We start from the raw sequence: 17370 nt of genomic DNA on the forward strand, positions 1-17370 counted from the left end.
AAAAAAAAATTATATTTGGAGGGTCAAGATAATAACCTCCCCTTCAGATAAGATTAAGTGATCAATTGGATTATGTTTCTCATAAGAAGCACAAATCAGTGAATGAAGTAATCTGGGTCCCCCTGGGTCATACACTAAGTATCCATATGCTTATAGCCAGTTATAAAGAAAAATACTCCCATAGAAAAGGTTAATTTCAAATTCTTTGAACTTAATGTTGTACATAAAGATGATTATTATTATTATTATTATTATTATTATTATTATTATTATTATTATTATTATTATTAGCTAAGCTACAACCCTAGTGGGAAAAGCAGGATGTTATAAGCCTAAGGAAAAATAGCCCACTGAGGAAAGGAATTAAATGAACTACATGAGAAGTAATGAAAAATGAATATAATGTTCCTATAACCACACAGTTATTTAGTGAATAAAGATTATATGATAATATCAACAAGGACTGTATTCACTCCAGATATGACAGTATAGATAAAGGCCCTGGAACTCTCCTCAGAAAACAGTAAACCATTTATCTTTTATTGGTGCTCATTAGCAGCACATTGAACCCTCTACATAGTACATCATTCTTTCTTTCTCTCACTTTAGCCTTTACTGGATATTATTCCCCTTGAGGGTACACTCAGGCACACTGTTTTATCTTATTTTTCTTCCTCTTTTTTTGTTAAAGTTTTTATAGTTTATATAGATGTTTATTTTAATGCTGTTATTGTTCATGAAATATTTTATTTTTCCCTTTTCTTTTCCTCACTGGGCTATTTACCCTGTTGGAGCCCCTGGGATTATAGCAATTGCTTTTCCAATTAGGGTTGTAGCTTAGCAGGTAATAATAATAATAATAATAATAATAATAATAATAATAATAATAATAATAATAATCTCGCTCTCCGCCCTCTTCCCCACTTCCAAACCATTAGGTTTTTATCAACTTTTTTAGGTTCGATACTTATGTTTCATTCATTCACATTCAGTTTCATCAGACTTAAATCAACATTCCCATAATGCATTATTTATCATCCAGTCTTTTGCACAAACCCTGTGAATTTGTTCTTCTCTCATTTTATTAAAAACAACAACAAATGCAACCTTTTCTACTCCAATATGGGATAAATGCGTCAGACATGTCTTTATTCATGTCTGGGGTTTGGCCATATCATCACCACGCTGGCTAATGCGAATTGGCGATGGTGGGACTCTTTAGTCTGAATGCTTACAGCAAACCAATCTAATATTGGTGTCCCTGACTAGTCTAGGTTTGCTGATCATGTCGATACATAAACCCTTTCACCACGTTAAGGTTTCCCCACTTACACACACACACACACACACACACACACACACACACATATATATATATATATATATATATATATATATATATGTATATATATATTTATATATATATATTGTTATATATACACACATATATATTTTATAATTTATATATATATATATATATATATATATATATATATATATATATTGTTATATATACATATATATATATATATATATATATATATATATATATATATATATATTGTTATATTTGGTACCAGATACTTTCACCAACAGCCAGTTATATATTCAATCCATAATTTACAGTGAATGGTATTCCCAAAATGTTTTCTAAGACGTTTGAACGTTTCCAGATTGGCGAAATATTGAAGGACAAATTTGACGGAGCGACAGAGGTACGAGTGAAGCAAGTCTCCGGCAGAGCTGAGCTCGAACCCAATAAACAGTACTTCAAGAAGCCCACTGAGTTGGATCTAGTTTATGTCTCGGCTTCTCCTGAGTACTGTGAATATGACATTAACAGCGGGTCCTTGGGCACCCACGGGAGAAGGTGCAATGAGGTGAGACATGTAGTTAGATTTACTTGAAAGTTTCTAAAATTTAGAATTGATGAAGAGGTGAGAAATGTAGTTAGATTTACTTGAAGTTACTAAAATTTACAACTGGTGAAGTTAAAATTTTTGTGCATTGTAATACAATCTAATTTTTAAATGCTTAGCTTTCAGGTGGATTGTTTTATTTCCCCCTTGCATGAATTTCATTTACAAAAGACCTTTTTTTTATATAAACACTTGCTTACATGCACTCGAGTTATTTGAAGTTACTAAAATTTCGAATGGGTGAAACGTAACATTTTTTTTGCATTGTAAGAAAATTAGTTATTTTTGCTAAGAGCTTTTAGATAGATTGTTTTATTTCTCTCTTGCATGACTTTTGTTTATATTAGACTTATTTTTAGAAACACCGGCTTTCATGCACTCGAGCTAAGTTATTTGAAGGTATCATATTCTATAGAATGGGGAAAGCTAACATTTTTGCGTTGCAATAAAATTTTTTTTTTTTTTTTTGCTTAAGAGCTTTTATATTTTTTTTTTATTTTAGAATGTTTTTTTTATAAACACTGGCTTTCATGCTTGTCTAACTTTTAAGAGATAGAAAATATATCACAAGCACATGCATACAGTTTATAAATGCAAATTCTCAACAAGAATTAATGATATGCCTGATTATCTTTGACTTATAGTGCTCTAAAGACATTGTTTTTTTTGGCACGTTACTTTAGTAGGCTTTGCTATTTTGTTTGCCATTTTAGGATACTTTGCTATTTTGTGTGCTATGATAAGAAGTTTTGCTATTTTAAGAGGCGTTCCTATTTTGTTTGCTATTATAGGAGGCTTTGCTAATTTTTTGTAATTTTATAAGGCTTTGCTATTTTGTTTGCTATTTTATGAGGCATTGCTCTTTTGTTTGCTATTTTAGGAGGGTTTGTTATTCTGTTTGCTATTTTAGAAGGCTTTGCTATTTTGTTTGCTTTTTTTAGCTATTTTAGGGGGTTTTGCTATTTTGTTTGCTGTTTTAGAAGGCTCTGCTATTTTGTTTGCTATTTTAAGCTTTGCTATTTTGTTTGCTATTTTAAGCTTTGTTATTTAGTTTGCTAGTTTAAGTTTTGCTATTTTGTAAGCTATAAGCTTTGCTATTTTGTTTGCTATATTAGAAGGCTCTGCTATTTTGTTTGCTGTTTTAGAAGGCTCTGCTATTTTGTTTGCTATTTTAAGCTTTGCTATTTTGTTTGGCATTTTAAGCTTTGTTGTTTAGTTTGCTAGTTTAATTTTTGCTATTTTGTTAGCTATTTTAAGAAGCTTTGCTATTTTGTTTGCTATATTAGGAGGCTTTCCTATTTTGTTTGCTGTTTTATGAGGCTTTGCTAATTTGTTTGATCGCACATATAGTTATGCTTTGGAAATTATATAGTTTAACCAAAATATGCATGAAGGATAACCGGAAAAGGGGAGTACATATAAGAATGGAACATAGAATATTTGATTCGAACTCGGGATAACAGACTTCGCATGTCAAGTTTTTTGCTTTGGCATGATTCAAAGTGCCTCATTGGAATGTAGTTAGAAAAAGGAAAACGACATGTATTAATTATTAAATTATAGAAATCTAATTTTAATTTCTTTTATTGTAGATGAGTAATTTTTTCAAAAACAAATCAGTTGAGAACAGAAGTTTATAATTGTGTATTCAAATCTCTAGGGATTATCAATGCTGATCCCTTTCATCTATAGTAAAAATTCTATTTTTGTTGATATAAGGTAGTGTGATGGAAAAACATATTCGTAATCCAATAGGCTAGAATATTTTATTTAAATTAATGAATAAGATAAGGTTAAGGGGTCGGTTGCCTGATGAGACCTCTCCAATGCTTTTTATCAAAGGCATCCTCTTCCAACGAAACTCTTCTCTCCATATCATCCTTCTCCTTATCTTCATCTTCCCCACCGTTATCCCTACATTAAGGGGTCGGTTGCCTGATGCGCCCTCTCCGATGCCTTCTGTCAAAGGCATCGTCTTCCACTCAAACCTCTTCGCTCCATATCATCCTTATCCTTATTTTTTCTTCCTCATCGTTATCCCTACATTAAGGGGTCGGTTGCCTGATGCGCCCTCTCCGATGCCTTCTATCAAAGGCATCCTCTTCCACTCAAACCTCTTCTCTCCATATCATCGTTATCCTTATTTCGCCACCTAATTTATGCCTCCCTCTTGATCTTTTCCTTCCTAACAGGCTCCTTCCAAGCCCTCCTCACTCCCTCCCCACCATCCATCCTCAACACGTCCCCACACTCTCAATACCTCTCTAATCTTTACTACACCTGCCAATCTTATTTCATCCTTTTCTAATCTTCCAAGTATTGATATTCCCATAACCCAACTTAGCATTCTCATCTATGTTCTCTCAAGTTTTACTTCCTCTTTCCGGCTTAGAAGGTTGATAGTTATGGAGTTTCTAGAATGTTTTTTTTTTTTTTTTTTTTTTTTTTTTCATTTTGAACCAGCTTGTTTTACTTTTACAAAATATTTGGTTCATTATCTGATTCCCTCTGGTTCTATAAGATATTCACCATTTCATATAATTTTTTTTTTTTTTTCATAATAATTGGACATCTTAAGTTAATCTCTTGTAACTTGGTACTTCTTGTGTTTGTTAATTAATTTCAACCACATATTACAGCTTCAGCTTTTACGCTTTCTGCTTTCAGTTTCCAGTTACATCGATCCTGGCTTTAACAATTTGCTTGGATTTTGATTATGCAATTAACTGCGTTTTCAACTTATTTAGTTACATAAGCTGTATTCAAAATTATAATCTATTATAAGTTTTTTCTTTATTCTAATTCTTTTTTATAATAGTAATTTAACAATCTTTATATTGTTTATTGATGCACAATTGCTATTTACTGTGTATTATCTTTGTGTTTCCTTTCCTTATTTATTTTGTGGTTGTCCTTTTTACAAGTATCCTCATCCTGTTTACTTCCAGTTTGTAAACTGAAATAGTTTATTTATATAAATCCTATTTCAAGGAGCATACTAATATTCAGCTATCCCTTCTTACGGATGCTCTTCAGCTATCACTTCTTAGAGATGCTGTTTAGCTATCCTTTCTTAGGGATGCTGTTTAGCTATCCCTTCTGTGGGATGCTGTTCAACTATCCCTTCGTAGGGATGCTGTTCAGCTATCTCTTCTTAGAGATGCTGTTCAGCTATCCCTTCTGTGGGATGCTGTTCAACTATCCCTTCGTAGGGATGCTGTTCAGCTATCTCTTCTTAGAGATGCTGTTCAGCTATCCCTTCTGTGGGATGCTGTTCAACTATCCCTTCGCAGGGATGCTGTTCAGCTATCTCTTCTTAGAGATGCTGTTCAGCTATCCCTTCTGTGGGATGCTGCTCAACTATCCCTTCGTAGGGATGTTGTTCAGCTATCCCTTCTTAGAGATGCTATTTAGCTATCCAATTTTGGGGGGAATACTCTTCAGCTATCCCATCTTGGCCATCTCTTAAGTGATACGAACAATTTGCATGACTTAGATCTTACACCTTTCTGTTTATATACCAGTCATTCATTTGACATCTTTTTCCAGCATGTGGAATTGTTTATCATTCAGCATGTTAAATGGCCCATTTTTGCACCTGTTGATTCTTTACAAAATCTTGCTGAGTTTTTAAATTACCTATTCCCACTGTTGCTGATTCCTTACCAAATTTCGCAGAGTTCTTAAATTGCCTATTCCCACTGTTGTTGATTCCTTACCAAATCTTGCAGAGTACTCAAAGTACCTATTCTCACTGTAGCTGATTCTTTACCAAATCTTGCAGAGTACTTAAATTACCTATTCCCACTGTAGCTGATTTCTTATCAAATCTTGCAGAGTACTTAAATTACCTATTCCCACTGTTGTTGATTCCTTACCAAATCTTGCAGAGTACTTAAATTACCTATTCTCACTGTTGTCGATTCCTTATGAAATCTCGCAGAGTACTTAAATTACCTATTCCCACTGTTGTCGATTCCTTACGAAATCTTGCAGAGTACTTAAATTACCTATTCCCACTGTAGCTGATTCTTTATCAAATCTTGCAAAGTACTTTAATTACCTATTCCCACTGTAGCTGATTCTTTATCAAATCTTGCAGAGTACTTTAATTACCTATTCCCACTGTTGTTGATTTCTTACCAAATCTTGCAGAATACTTAAATTACCTATTCCCACTGTTGTTGATTCCTTACCAAATCTTGCAGAGTACTTGAATTACCTATTCCCACTGTAGTCGATTCCTTACGAAATCTTGCAGAATAATTAAATTACCTATCCTACTGTTGCTGATTCCATACGAAATCTTGCAGAGTTCTCGTGGGCTAGACGGCTGTGACTTACTCTGCTGTAACCGAGGTTACAGCAGCTCCCAGGAGCGCGTGAAGGAGAGGTGTTCGTGCAAGTTCCACTGGTGCTGCTTCGTCAAGTGCAGAACTTGTATCCGTGACGTCACAGTGCACACCTGCAATTAGCCACAAAGCCCCAACCTGCCGGATGCTGGGAACAGAAGAATCTTGTGTGGAGTGAGTGGTTCAAGCTGTTTTCAGTACCTTGGAAAAAGAAAAGAACATTATTCAAACTTGAAAATTGTCACTTTTACCTGAAAATAGTGTAAGGCCATGTATTTATGGGGACATATGACATAGATGAATTTATGTTAATCCATAATTCGATCATATATTTAAAGACACGTTGCATTTGTTGGTGGTGCAGACGAAGATTTGAAGGTGGCTTGTTAGCCATTTATATGGAAGGAAAATTTGACAAATAAAGTTGAATGTATAAACTTAAGTTTTGAGCTCTTGAGTGGAGCTGAGGAAATGAAATTGTAAATAGTTTCATAGCTTTTAGTACTGTAGAGTGGTAGGTTCAGAACCTCTATTGTATGTCTTTATATACAAGGTGTTGTTTTGTTTACATATTTACAGCTATTCCCGGACATCCAGGGAATTTATAAAGATGGCATCGTGAGGCGAATTGTTGTTTTCATGCATTTGAATTCGTTGCATACCATAGCTTATGAGTGCTTTCAAATGCATTTAGATTGTATGTCTCACTCTGCATCTGTGTTGTTATAGAATGTCCTTTTAACTACATAATACTGAATTCAGTGTAAGAAAGGATTATATTTGATTAATTTTCCAATGCAGTATCAACATCTAACGAAGTAGGGGTCTCTGCATCTATGTTGTTATGTAACGTCCCTATTACTGCATATTACAACATTCTGCGTAAGAAAGAATTGTAGTTTATCGATTTCAAAATGCAGTAATAACATCAAAGGAAGTCAGAGATACAGAAGATCCTCAACTTACAAAGTTAATTGGTTCTAAGAAGCTGTTTGTAAGTAGAATTGATTTCACAATGCAGTACCAACATCAAAGGAAATCAGAGATGCAAAAGGTCCTTAGCTTACAATCTTAATTGGTCCCAAGAAGCCGTTTGTAAGTAGAATTGCTTGCAAGTCGAATTTTGTTAAATTTTCGTCTAGGGTAAGCCTAACCTGAATTCCATACCTATGATTTCCAGCTACAAAACTCAACAGATAGTCAGGTTTCATGTGAAATAGATATCAGGTTATTACAAATGTTGTTTTGCTTAGTGTTAAATGATATGATATTGTTTTATTACAGTATTTCTTTATCATATCTTAGTTCATTTTAATTGGTTTTGTGTTTGCATCTCCAAATGTTCGCAAGTCGAAATTGGATTTGTGGTTGTCTCCGAATGTTTGTAAGTCGAAACGTTCGTAAGTTGAGGCACTTATGTATCTAATAATGTAAGAATCATATTTTCAAAGCAGAATTAATGCATCTTACATGCAATGTTCTGTTCTGAAGGGACTTATTGCTGCAGGAAGATCTTCTCACAACTGCAACCAGTGCTACGGACAAACATGTAAATGTGTAGACAGAAGATTGTCGTATAGAAGAGACTTTAGACCCAAAACAGATTTGTGTAGAGATGGTGTAGGATTACTGAAAGGTGACCTTTTTGTACAGAGTTCTCTTACTTGATAAACTTAAAAAAAATCTTATACTACTACTGTTACTACTACTACTACTACTACTACTGCTACTACTACTTGTTCAAGTGACGTGTTCCTTTCTATGTTCAATATTCAGTCTACTCTTACATAGACATATAAAACTATTCTTATTTTATAAGACGAAAACTAAATGGTCTTTAATGAAATAGTATACATAATGTATATGCTCTTTAGAATCTCCAATTTTTTTTTCCAGAGTAAAAGTTTTAATGAAAGCGTGTATGTGAATTGTTAGCAATCGCTTCTTCCGTATGTATGTATGTGTGTATGTATGCCTGCGTATGTATGCCTGCGTGTGCGATAGCAATGACTGTCCAAGCAATAAACGGAATGCCTGATAGTAGGCATTTTGGGGAAAAATATCCTAAAAAAGGAATTTTCTCATCGGAGGTATAATGGCATTTTTTATCTTGAGAAATATTTTCTGATTCATTTAATGGATAATGATTATCGTTGAAGTCAATAATGTTATTTTTATTATTGTTGTTATTATTTCTTATTATTATTATTATTGCTACTACTATTGTCTTAGAAATTTTTATTATATTTATTATTATTATTATTTCTTTATGAAAATTCAGATAATTTGATGATATCTTTTATGCTTTATAATGAGTGTATTGATAAATCATCTTATATCTTAAATTACATTGAATTATTTAAGTGAATGTAATTTGTGATATAAAATTAAGGGTATCAATATACTCATTAATAGAGATTATAGATTTAAATCAAATTATTATTATTATTATTATTATTATTATCATCATCATTATTATTATTATTTTAATTATTATCATTATTATTATTATTATTATTATTATTATTATCATCATCTATAACCTGATGTAAATAAGTCCTGTTATAATATTAAGGCAGTTTACTTATGAATTAAAAAAAAAAGTCTCTCCAAACTACAGATTTAGTGCACATCTTTTGAAAGATCAGGTCCAAGTTTATTAAAACAAAAACTAAAAACGATGATGTTTTTATTGCGCTTAAAACCCAAGGCGTAGAGGTCACAGTTTTGTTAGTAAAACACAACAAAGAGTCACAAAGACCTAAAGGTTCCAGATATGTAAACAAAACGCGAGTCAAACCATCGTACCCTTTTCGAGCGAGTCATCGTACCAGATAGTCAAAAAAGGATCTCATCTTTTGAAACGGATGTATTTCGGAGGCGACTTTTGTCTAGCAGCTACTTAATATACTTAATAAAACTTTTCTTATATCGAGTAGTTGAGTAGACGTCCCCCCTACTCTACTTCCTCTATTTCCTCTTTGTCCTTCTTTTTATTACTGTTTTATGTCTATTTCCAATCTGCTTCCTACTGTGAGAAATAGGAAAGGCTGACTTTTTTTGAGATATTTCGTATATTCTAGGCGGCAGAAAGCTGATTATTTTTTTTTTTTTTTTGAGATATTTCGTATATTCCAATTAATGCTAATTAAAACTATAATGATCTTATAAAGTCAAAGACCAAGAGCAATAATGTTTTGGATCAATTAAGCAAAAAGAAGTAGTTTGTCAAGACAGAAGTTTGGTCTGGAAAAATATATATATTTCGATAAATTGATGTTTGTCGTTTATAAAATGGGTAACTTGTTTTTTTCTCACTTCGCCCTCACTTGCTGGATTTTGTTCTGTGTTTGGTATATGGTTCAACGATAAAATCTGTTCTGTATATATATATATATATATATATATATATATATATATATATATATATATATATATACATACATAGCCTATATATACATATATATATATATATATATATATATATATATATATATATATATATATATATATATGCAGTATATACATACAGGTGTATCTATCAATATATATGTATATATATATATAATACAGTATATATATATATATATATATATATATATGTATATATATATATATATATATATATATATATATATATATATATATATATATATATGTATATATATATATAGTTGTGTGTGTATACACACATATGAATGTATATATAATACATATACACATGTATTTATATACACATATATGTACTATGTAATACATATGTACTTATATTTATGTACACAGATATAACTGCTTTACTTCTCATGTCTAGACTCTGTAAATCTGGTTTTCTTATTATGATAATAGTTTCGACCTAAATGCAACAAGTCCCCATTTTACCCCGTTACTAATACTTTCCTTCTCTCTCTCTCTCTCTCTCTCTCTCTCTCTCTCTCTCTCTCTCTCTCTCTCTCTCTCTCTCTCTCTCAAGGACATGGGAATTTAATGATATATATATATATATATATATATATATATATATATATATATATATATATATATATATATATATATATATATATATACAGTGTAACCTCCCATTTAATCGATATCACTAATCTCATAAACTAAATACTTCACAGAACACAATGCACAGAGTGAAGGCCATCCTAATTTTTCTTTTTTTTCTCCATCATCTCAATCTAACCTTAATCTTTTTTCGAATAGTGCTTTTGTGGAAAAACTACAATAATCGTGGTCAGAGGTTATAGCTCTTAGAAAATAAAAAAAAAAACTTTTATATATATGGATATATTTGTTGATCAAAACTGTTCTTATTTATTACGGTATTAATCCAAAAAAAAGGCGTATTTCAGTGTAATTATTCATTAAATTACTTCTGAAAAGTCTGTGTTTGCAATCAAGAGCAACGTCAATTGTAAAATAGATTAAAATTCCTGTACAATTTGTATTGTCTTTCATTTCGGCTTCCTTTGTTGTTGGTCATGTGGTATAAGTCAGCTAATGTTCACTCTAATATTATAGTGTTATAAGTTAAAGGTGTCTGGTTTCAGTTCTTGTTTCATTAGAATAGGTGCTCGCCAGAAGATCAGCCGGGCAAGCACAGCCCCCCCCCCCCCCACTGTAGTGCCCAAGCACTGCAGTGGCCTCTCTCGGAAACAGCTTAAACTCACGGTCCCAGGCTGGAATCAATCTCCCGCCGTTCGAATGCTAGGTGAACACATTACCACCTTACTAGCCAGAAGGCTAGTACAGTGATGTATCATGAGTTCAGAAGGACAAGTCTAGAAGTCTATATGTATTTGCAAGTCAAGACTCTACAGAACAACATGGATATTTTTGAGAGAGAGAGAGAGAGAGAGAGAGAGAGAGAGAGAGGGAGAGAGAGAAATAGTAGATAAATATTTACTTACAGAAATAACTTTACAATCCAGTAAAGATCAAGTCAGTATTGCTAAGTACAATTAGTATTCCAACTAGTAGTATTTAGCCTCACTTGTGGCATATCAGCAGATTTCACCATTTTTATGATGCATTTGCAAAAAGGACTAATTGAAAATGCATATTGAAGCAGAGTTTATGGAAGATAGACAAACACAATATTTTGAGGTGACTGTCTAATCCAAACTTAAAAGTATTGGCATATGGGAAACTGATACATTGAGGAATCTTGTCTGAAATATCGTGATGCAGGAACCAAGTACATCCAGACAGGCAGGTAATATTCCAATGACGATTGGGTGAAATAACTAAAATGTACCATTTTGATAAGAGTTCTGTTAATCTATAAAGCCCTAGTGATGTTGAACTTCAGCCTCATACCCCACTAATGTCAGACTATATCATATTTGAGGAAACAAGGAATTGAGATAAATATAGGCTGTTTTCACTCCTAATAGGATCCATGGTAAATTCTTTTTCTTCCTTCCATCCTGACATTTAGTAGTGAGCACCCTTTAAGGGACTCAACTATGCTAGTGTCTTCTGGATTGTATGCTGCCCTATGGTTTCATTGCCTCAAGACTGGTGGCGAGGGAACTCAATAAGGCTGGCATGAAATTAGCCCCCTGTAACTGGTTATGCATTGAGTAACTCGGTGTTTGCTGACCCAGTTCATTAGAGCTTTTGCTCAGCTTTCCACCATCTGCTGTTTGACAGGTGTTGCCTCGGACTATCTGATATTCTGACCAATGATGGTGAAAAGGTATCTATATCCCTTGATAGTTGGGTAGGGACTCCCTAATGTTGTCGTGAATATGAGCGAGGTGGCGATTGGTTTTCTTTAGTTCCTTTTTCGCAGATTCTGTGTGCCTTGGGATCTTGGATGTCTGACAAGGAAGACATTCACGAACTCATTTCTTGATGTCTGTCTTATTACCATCCAAATGTTTAGCTCAGTTACGATGCGGACATTGGAGCGGCTTGAAGCGCATGGTAATTTGTTGGCGAGATTGAAAAACCAATGGAAGATATGGGTCAGGATATCCGGTACTCATCTCGCAGGCAGTGCTTCTCTCCGTCTTTTATGATGAAATCCCTCCACAACAGTGCAGAATTTTCCTGCCGGAGGTATTTGCTACTATATCGGGATATGGTGTCCCAATTTTGATGGCATTAATGATGTTTCTTTAAAGGGTATCTATTAAATGTTCGAAGAGCCCTTCAGATACCTAATGCTGCAGGAGTATTAGGAGATTGCCAATAATTATCGCTGTTGATGCGGTGACAAGCAATTTGCCTTTTTTTTGTGAAGATGTATTTGAAATGCTGAATGGTAATGTGAACTGCCAGTAGTTCTCTGTTGAAGGTGGAATATTTGTTTTCTGCTGGAGGTAATTTCTTGCTGAAAAATGCTAGTGGTTGGGTGCCATCTCTTGTATCCTACTGCACCCATTGCTGTGCTACTTATATCCGTGGTCAGTGTAAGAGACATATTGAAGAGAGAAAATACTAGTGTTGTATCAAACTATGGTCTTTTCTGGTTTCTTGAAATGCTGTTTCCTGCTTATCTGACAAACATAATGTTTTGGGTTTTCATGTCAAGCATTAGTATAAGGGAGATGTGATTCAAGGCGGGTTGGATATAAATCAGTGATAGTATTTGATCAGGGCAACAAATTCTTGCAGTTCTTTCATTTTTCCTGGCCCTTAGAAATTGGCAACAGCTTTGACCTTCCTCAAGAGTGGTCTAACACCTTATTTGATGACCAAGAAATTCTCCCATAGTTTTTGCCCGTTCAACCTTATCTTGTCGGACACTGAACCTGGTTTCTCTGATCTTCTTTAGGACCTGTTTTACTTAAACGACACAACAGTGTAGTTAACGTTTTGAACGATGAAATAGCTGTAATTAAATGTTTAGGTTCCAAATTGAAAGCTTTTGCTAACGTGACTTAGTAATACCTCTTCAGGAGATCGATTATCGAGAATATGCTTGCCCTTACATATTGTTTAGTTATTTCTGCAATGTTAGGTTAGGTTACTGTTAGAATGTTAAGTCACCGGTAGTCCCTGCAGGGCTGTCATGTACCATCTCCTTTAGACACCATGTGGAAGTAAAATGCCCACGGGCTGGATGCTTTCTAGCAGCTTCCTGCTGGTTCCTTATCATTTAATAATTGCTTTGCTTGGACTAGTTTGTCTGGTGCCAGCCGTGTTAAAGGTGGTTGAACTAGTGGTCTCTATGTGACAATATAATGTTTGATGTGGTTTATTTTAGGGCGAGTGAGGTCATGGAGGAGGTCGTCCTCGAATATTTCAGAAAATTCCTGAACAAGGTGAGAGACATCTGGTCCCAATGTGGAGCCTGTTGTTGCCGTTGGAGGGATGTGGATGATAGGGCTGTTTCTCTGAATGAGTTACTGTCTGTATACCTCTACCAGCATATCTTGTACATTCAAGAAATCTGCTCCAAATAATATGATTTGCTGGCAAATGCTACCTCTGTTTCTGGTTTCATATATCTTTATTGGGGTGCCATGTATGGGCACTGTATTCATTCATTTGTTTCAGGATGCGTGAGACGAACAATAAGCATATGCCCATATTGACATGGAATTCTGTTTGACATCAGTGATGTAGAATGAAGTAGAATTTTTATTCTTGAAAGAAAGACGCTGGACAGGGAAAGACAAGAGACGTTTTCTCATACAAGGCATCCAGTCTGGCCGTCGCTTATGATTAGCTAGTTCGGCCGCTGCTGGTTTTTTGACAGTATGCACCATTCCTTGCACATTGAAGCCTCATTCCCGAATTTCCAAGGGAAGAAACAAAGGCCATTTGGCTTATTGGGCTGTATTCTATGCATGGTGGCTGCTTGATAAAATACTTGTTGCTCCTTAAGTAGTGTACATGGAATATGGCTCACTGTCTGTCTCTTCATCACTTGGAGGTTGTGGGAGTATGGCAGCCACTGCTCTGGGTCGTTAAATGGGTTCTGCCGATGTGTAGACTAGGTAAACCCTATCTACCTTTAGTAGGAAATCCTTGTGGGGCTCATTGGATGCTTTGGGAATTGCACCAATTGTTTTTTATGGTAACACTTTTATGCAGCATCGTCACTTGTTGCGCATCAGTTCCTGTTATTGCTACTAGTCTTGTCGGAGTTGCTTGTACATCTGTGTGATGTCTGTTGATCTCCTATTGCCATTAGTTCGTTGTCAATAATTATTCTGCTCCTTAGCTGTTGGCATACTGAAGGATGACCTTATTAGACCTTCAGAGTTTCATACGTGACGGTGGTTTATGGCTCGGCTAACTCCTCTGCAATTTATTTGAAGTCGTTGTCTGGTAGGGATTCAAGAAGTGACCGCTGTTCATGATAATGTGATCATCTTTGATTTGAAGATAGTTTCTGCCCTGAAGAACCATGCCTCTGGTTTGTGTTAGTATGAAAGGCGGCGGGCAGACCGAGGGTATAACAGTGATTTTATCGGGAGAGTTGGCAGTGTGGGGTAACTTCGGTCAATCAGGGGTCACCAGTTTGCTTGTCAGGGCTTGCACGAAAACACTGGCTGATATCACCTAATTCATTTACACACACATCTCACATTCAACCACTCACTGCGAGTAGAAAGGTAACGCGAAAGGTCTGCATCTAAAGAGTTACAATCTAGGATTTCTACACACCTGTTATATGCTTGGATTATATTTTATTTCCAGGAACCAAACTATTTGAAACTCCTGAATTTAAATTTTACAGTATTCATTATTAGATGTTAGTTTGTTTTAAAAATGAAGTGCCATCGTTCCTAAATTAAACAAAGACATATTCGGTATGGTCTTGTGTTTCTTGTAAGTCCGTTTTCATGCCGTCCACGTGACGCCATTTATCTCTCGGATATGCTAAGTATCGATTCTTACTAGGTATAAATAACCCAGAGATTGCTATAGTTCCAGAGATAGCCTTTTACTCTGGTTAGTAACGCCAGACTCAAACTATTGTTATTAATATTATATGCTAATCTACAACCCTAGTTGGAAAGGCTGGAGGCTATAAGCCCAAGGGCTTCAACAGGGAAAATAGCCCAGTGAGGAAAGGAAATAAGGGAACAGATATAATAGTGTGTACCCTCAAACAAGAGAACTCTAACCCAAGACTGTGATAGACCGTGGTACAGAGGCTATAGGGTACTACCCAAGACAAGAAAACAATGGTTTGATTTTGTAGTGTTGTTCTCCTGAAAAGCTACTTACATAGCTAAATTGTTTCTTCTGCCCTAGCCAAGTGGAAAGTAGCCACCGAACAAATAAAGTGTAGTAGTTAACCCCTTGAGCGAAGAAGTATTCGGTTATCTTAGTGTTGTCAGGTGTATGAGGAAAGAGGAGAATGTCTAAAGAATAGGCCAGACTATTTGGTGTATGTATAGGCAAAGGAAAAATGAGCCACAACCAGAGAGGAATCCAATGTGGTACTATCTGGCCAGTCAAAGGACCCAATAACTCTCTGGGGGTAGTATCTCCTGAGATAGTTTACACGGGTTTGCTCCTTATATTTTTTTTAGAAAATAGTCAGCTCTAGATAACATTGTTAGACCAGCGATTAATAAAGAGCACAAGTATATCGTAATAGTTTTCTATAGAAGATAAGCATTAAGTGTCTAGGCACAATCATTTACAATTCTGCTGATGCTTATGAAGCCCCTCTTGACTGTAGTAAGCTATATCTGTGAAAGTACAGGAGTGCACTGATGAATGAAAATTGTCTTATGAAACTCTTGAATGAGAATCACTACCTTCATTATTACCAGGAATATCAGATTTGGATTAAAAAAGAAATCAGTTTATACCTGATTTATTGACAGTAAAAGTTAAGAAACTTTCCTAAGTTCTATATATTTGAGTTTAAGAACCTTACATTTATTTTGTTGAAAGGATGATGATGAGAATTAATTATGAAATGGTTCTCTGCTTTCCTTCTCAAAGGAAAATTTATGTCTGAATAGTAAACCTACCTGGTACAGGTAACATATTGCATTACATAGCGAAATTATAAGCACCCTAAGTACAGTAGCAAATTGATGAATATACTATTTTATAACCATAGGTAAATTGTTGTTTACGAAACTTAGTCTTAATTGAACTAAATTCTTGTAGTACATATCAAGTCTGGAAGATGGCATATATGGACCAACTTAAATCGACAGTTGTTACAGCCTTGGCTAAACCTCTTGCTTAATGTCGTATTTGGATTTAGTTGTGCTGTAGTTCTGTACTGATTATTGAAGTTTGTATCACCCACTGCTAGAAATCAGAAAGGCCTTCTAATTGATTTAGGTGGTCCCCAGACCTATGACAGTTCAGCCAAGCATAGCACAGAGACGCTGTTACGGGACGGGACTGTAATTAAGAAAGGTAATCATACTAATAGTTCTTGTGTTCTACCTATAAAGGATTTCAATTAATACTTTACCAAATATATTTTATATTATAGAAATATGTTTTCAAAAGCAAAAAAACTAGCCAAGAGTTCCTAAGTGTCGATTATTATTATTATAATTACTTGCTAAGCTACAACCCTAGCTGGAAAAGCAGGGTGCTGTAATCCCAGGGGCCCCACCAGGGAAAATAGCCCGGTGAGGAAAGGAAGCAAGGAAAAATATTTTAAGAACGGTAACATTAAAATAAATATTTCCTATATGAATTATAAAAACTTTAAGAAAACAAGAGTAACAGAAATTAGATAGAATAATGTGCCCGAGTGTACCCTCAAGCAAGAGAACTCTAACCCAAGACAGTGGAAGACCATGGTACAGAGGTTATGCCACTACCCAAGACTAGAGAACAATGGTTTGATTTTGGACTGTCCTTCTCTTAGAAGAGCTACTTACCATAGCTAAAGAGTCTATTCTACCCTTACCAAGAGGAAAGGGGCCACTGAACAATTATTCATTCGAAGATTTTTATTGATTTCCAATCATTATTAATTCAAACTAGAGGTCCCAATGTCAAAGTTACACAGAAAATGTTTGCTATGGTATTTATAATGTACTCTCATACCCCGAGAGGGGTCGCTAGAGTTAATAGAATCCTAAATCCTAAATCCTAATTGGATGCTAAGATTCACATTTGAATATAGATAAACACTCAACTTAACTTGA

General features: G+C 34.7%; 1 protein-coding gene across 1 annotated transcript in view; it reads left to right on the top strand.

Moving 5' to 3' along the window:
* Nucleotides 1-9644, top strand: part of LOC137650837 (protein Wnt-4-like) — a 64733-nt gene extending 55089 nt beyond the window's left edge. The window contains exons 5-6 of the mRNA XM_068383994.1: nt 1674-1880; nt 6233-9644. Coding sequence (XP_068240095.1) covers nt 1674-1880; nt 6233-6394 — 369 coding nt within the window. The 3' untranslated portion in view covers nt 6395-9644. The remainder of the gene's footprint in view (nt 1-1673; nt 1881-6232) is intronic.
* The last annotated feature ends 7726 nt before the right edge of the window (nt 9645-17370 follow it).

Source organism: Palaemon carinicauda, chromosome 1, assembly GCF_036898095.1.
Source record: "Palaemon carinicauda isolate YSFRI2023 chromosome 1, ASM3689809v2, whole genome shotgun sequence".
In the NCBI taxonomy this organism is placed as follows: Eukaryota; Metazoa; Arthropoda; class Malacostraca; order Decapoda; family Palaemonidae; genus Palaemon; species Palaemon carinicauda.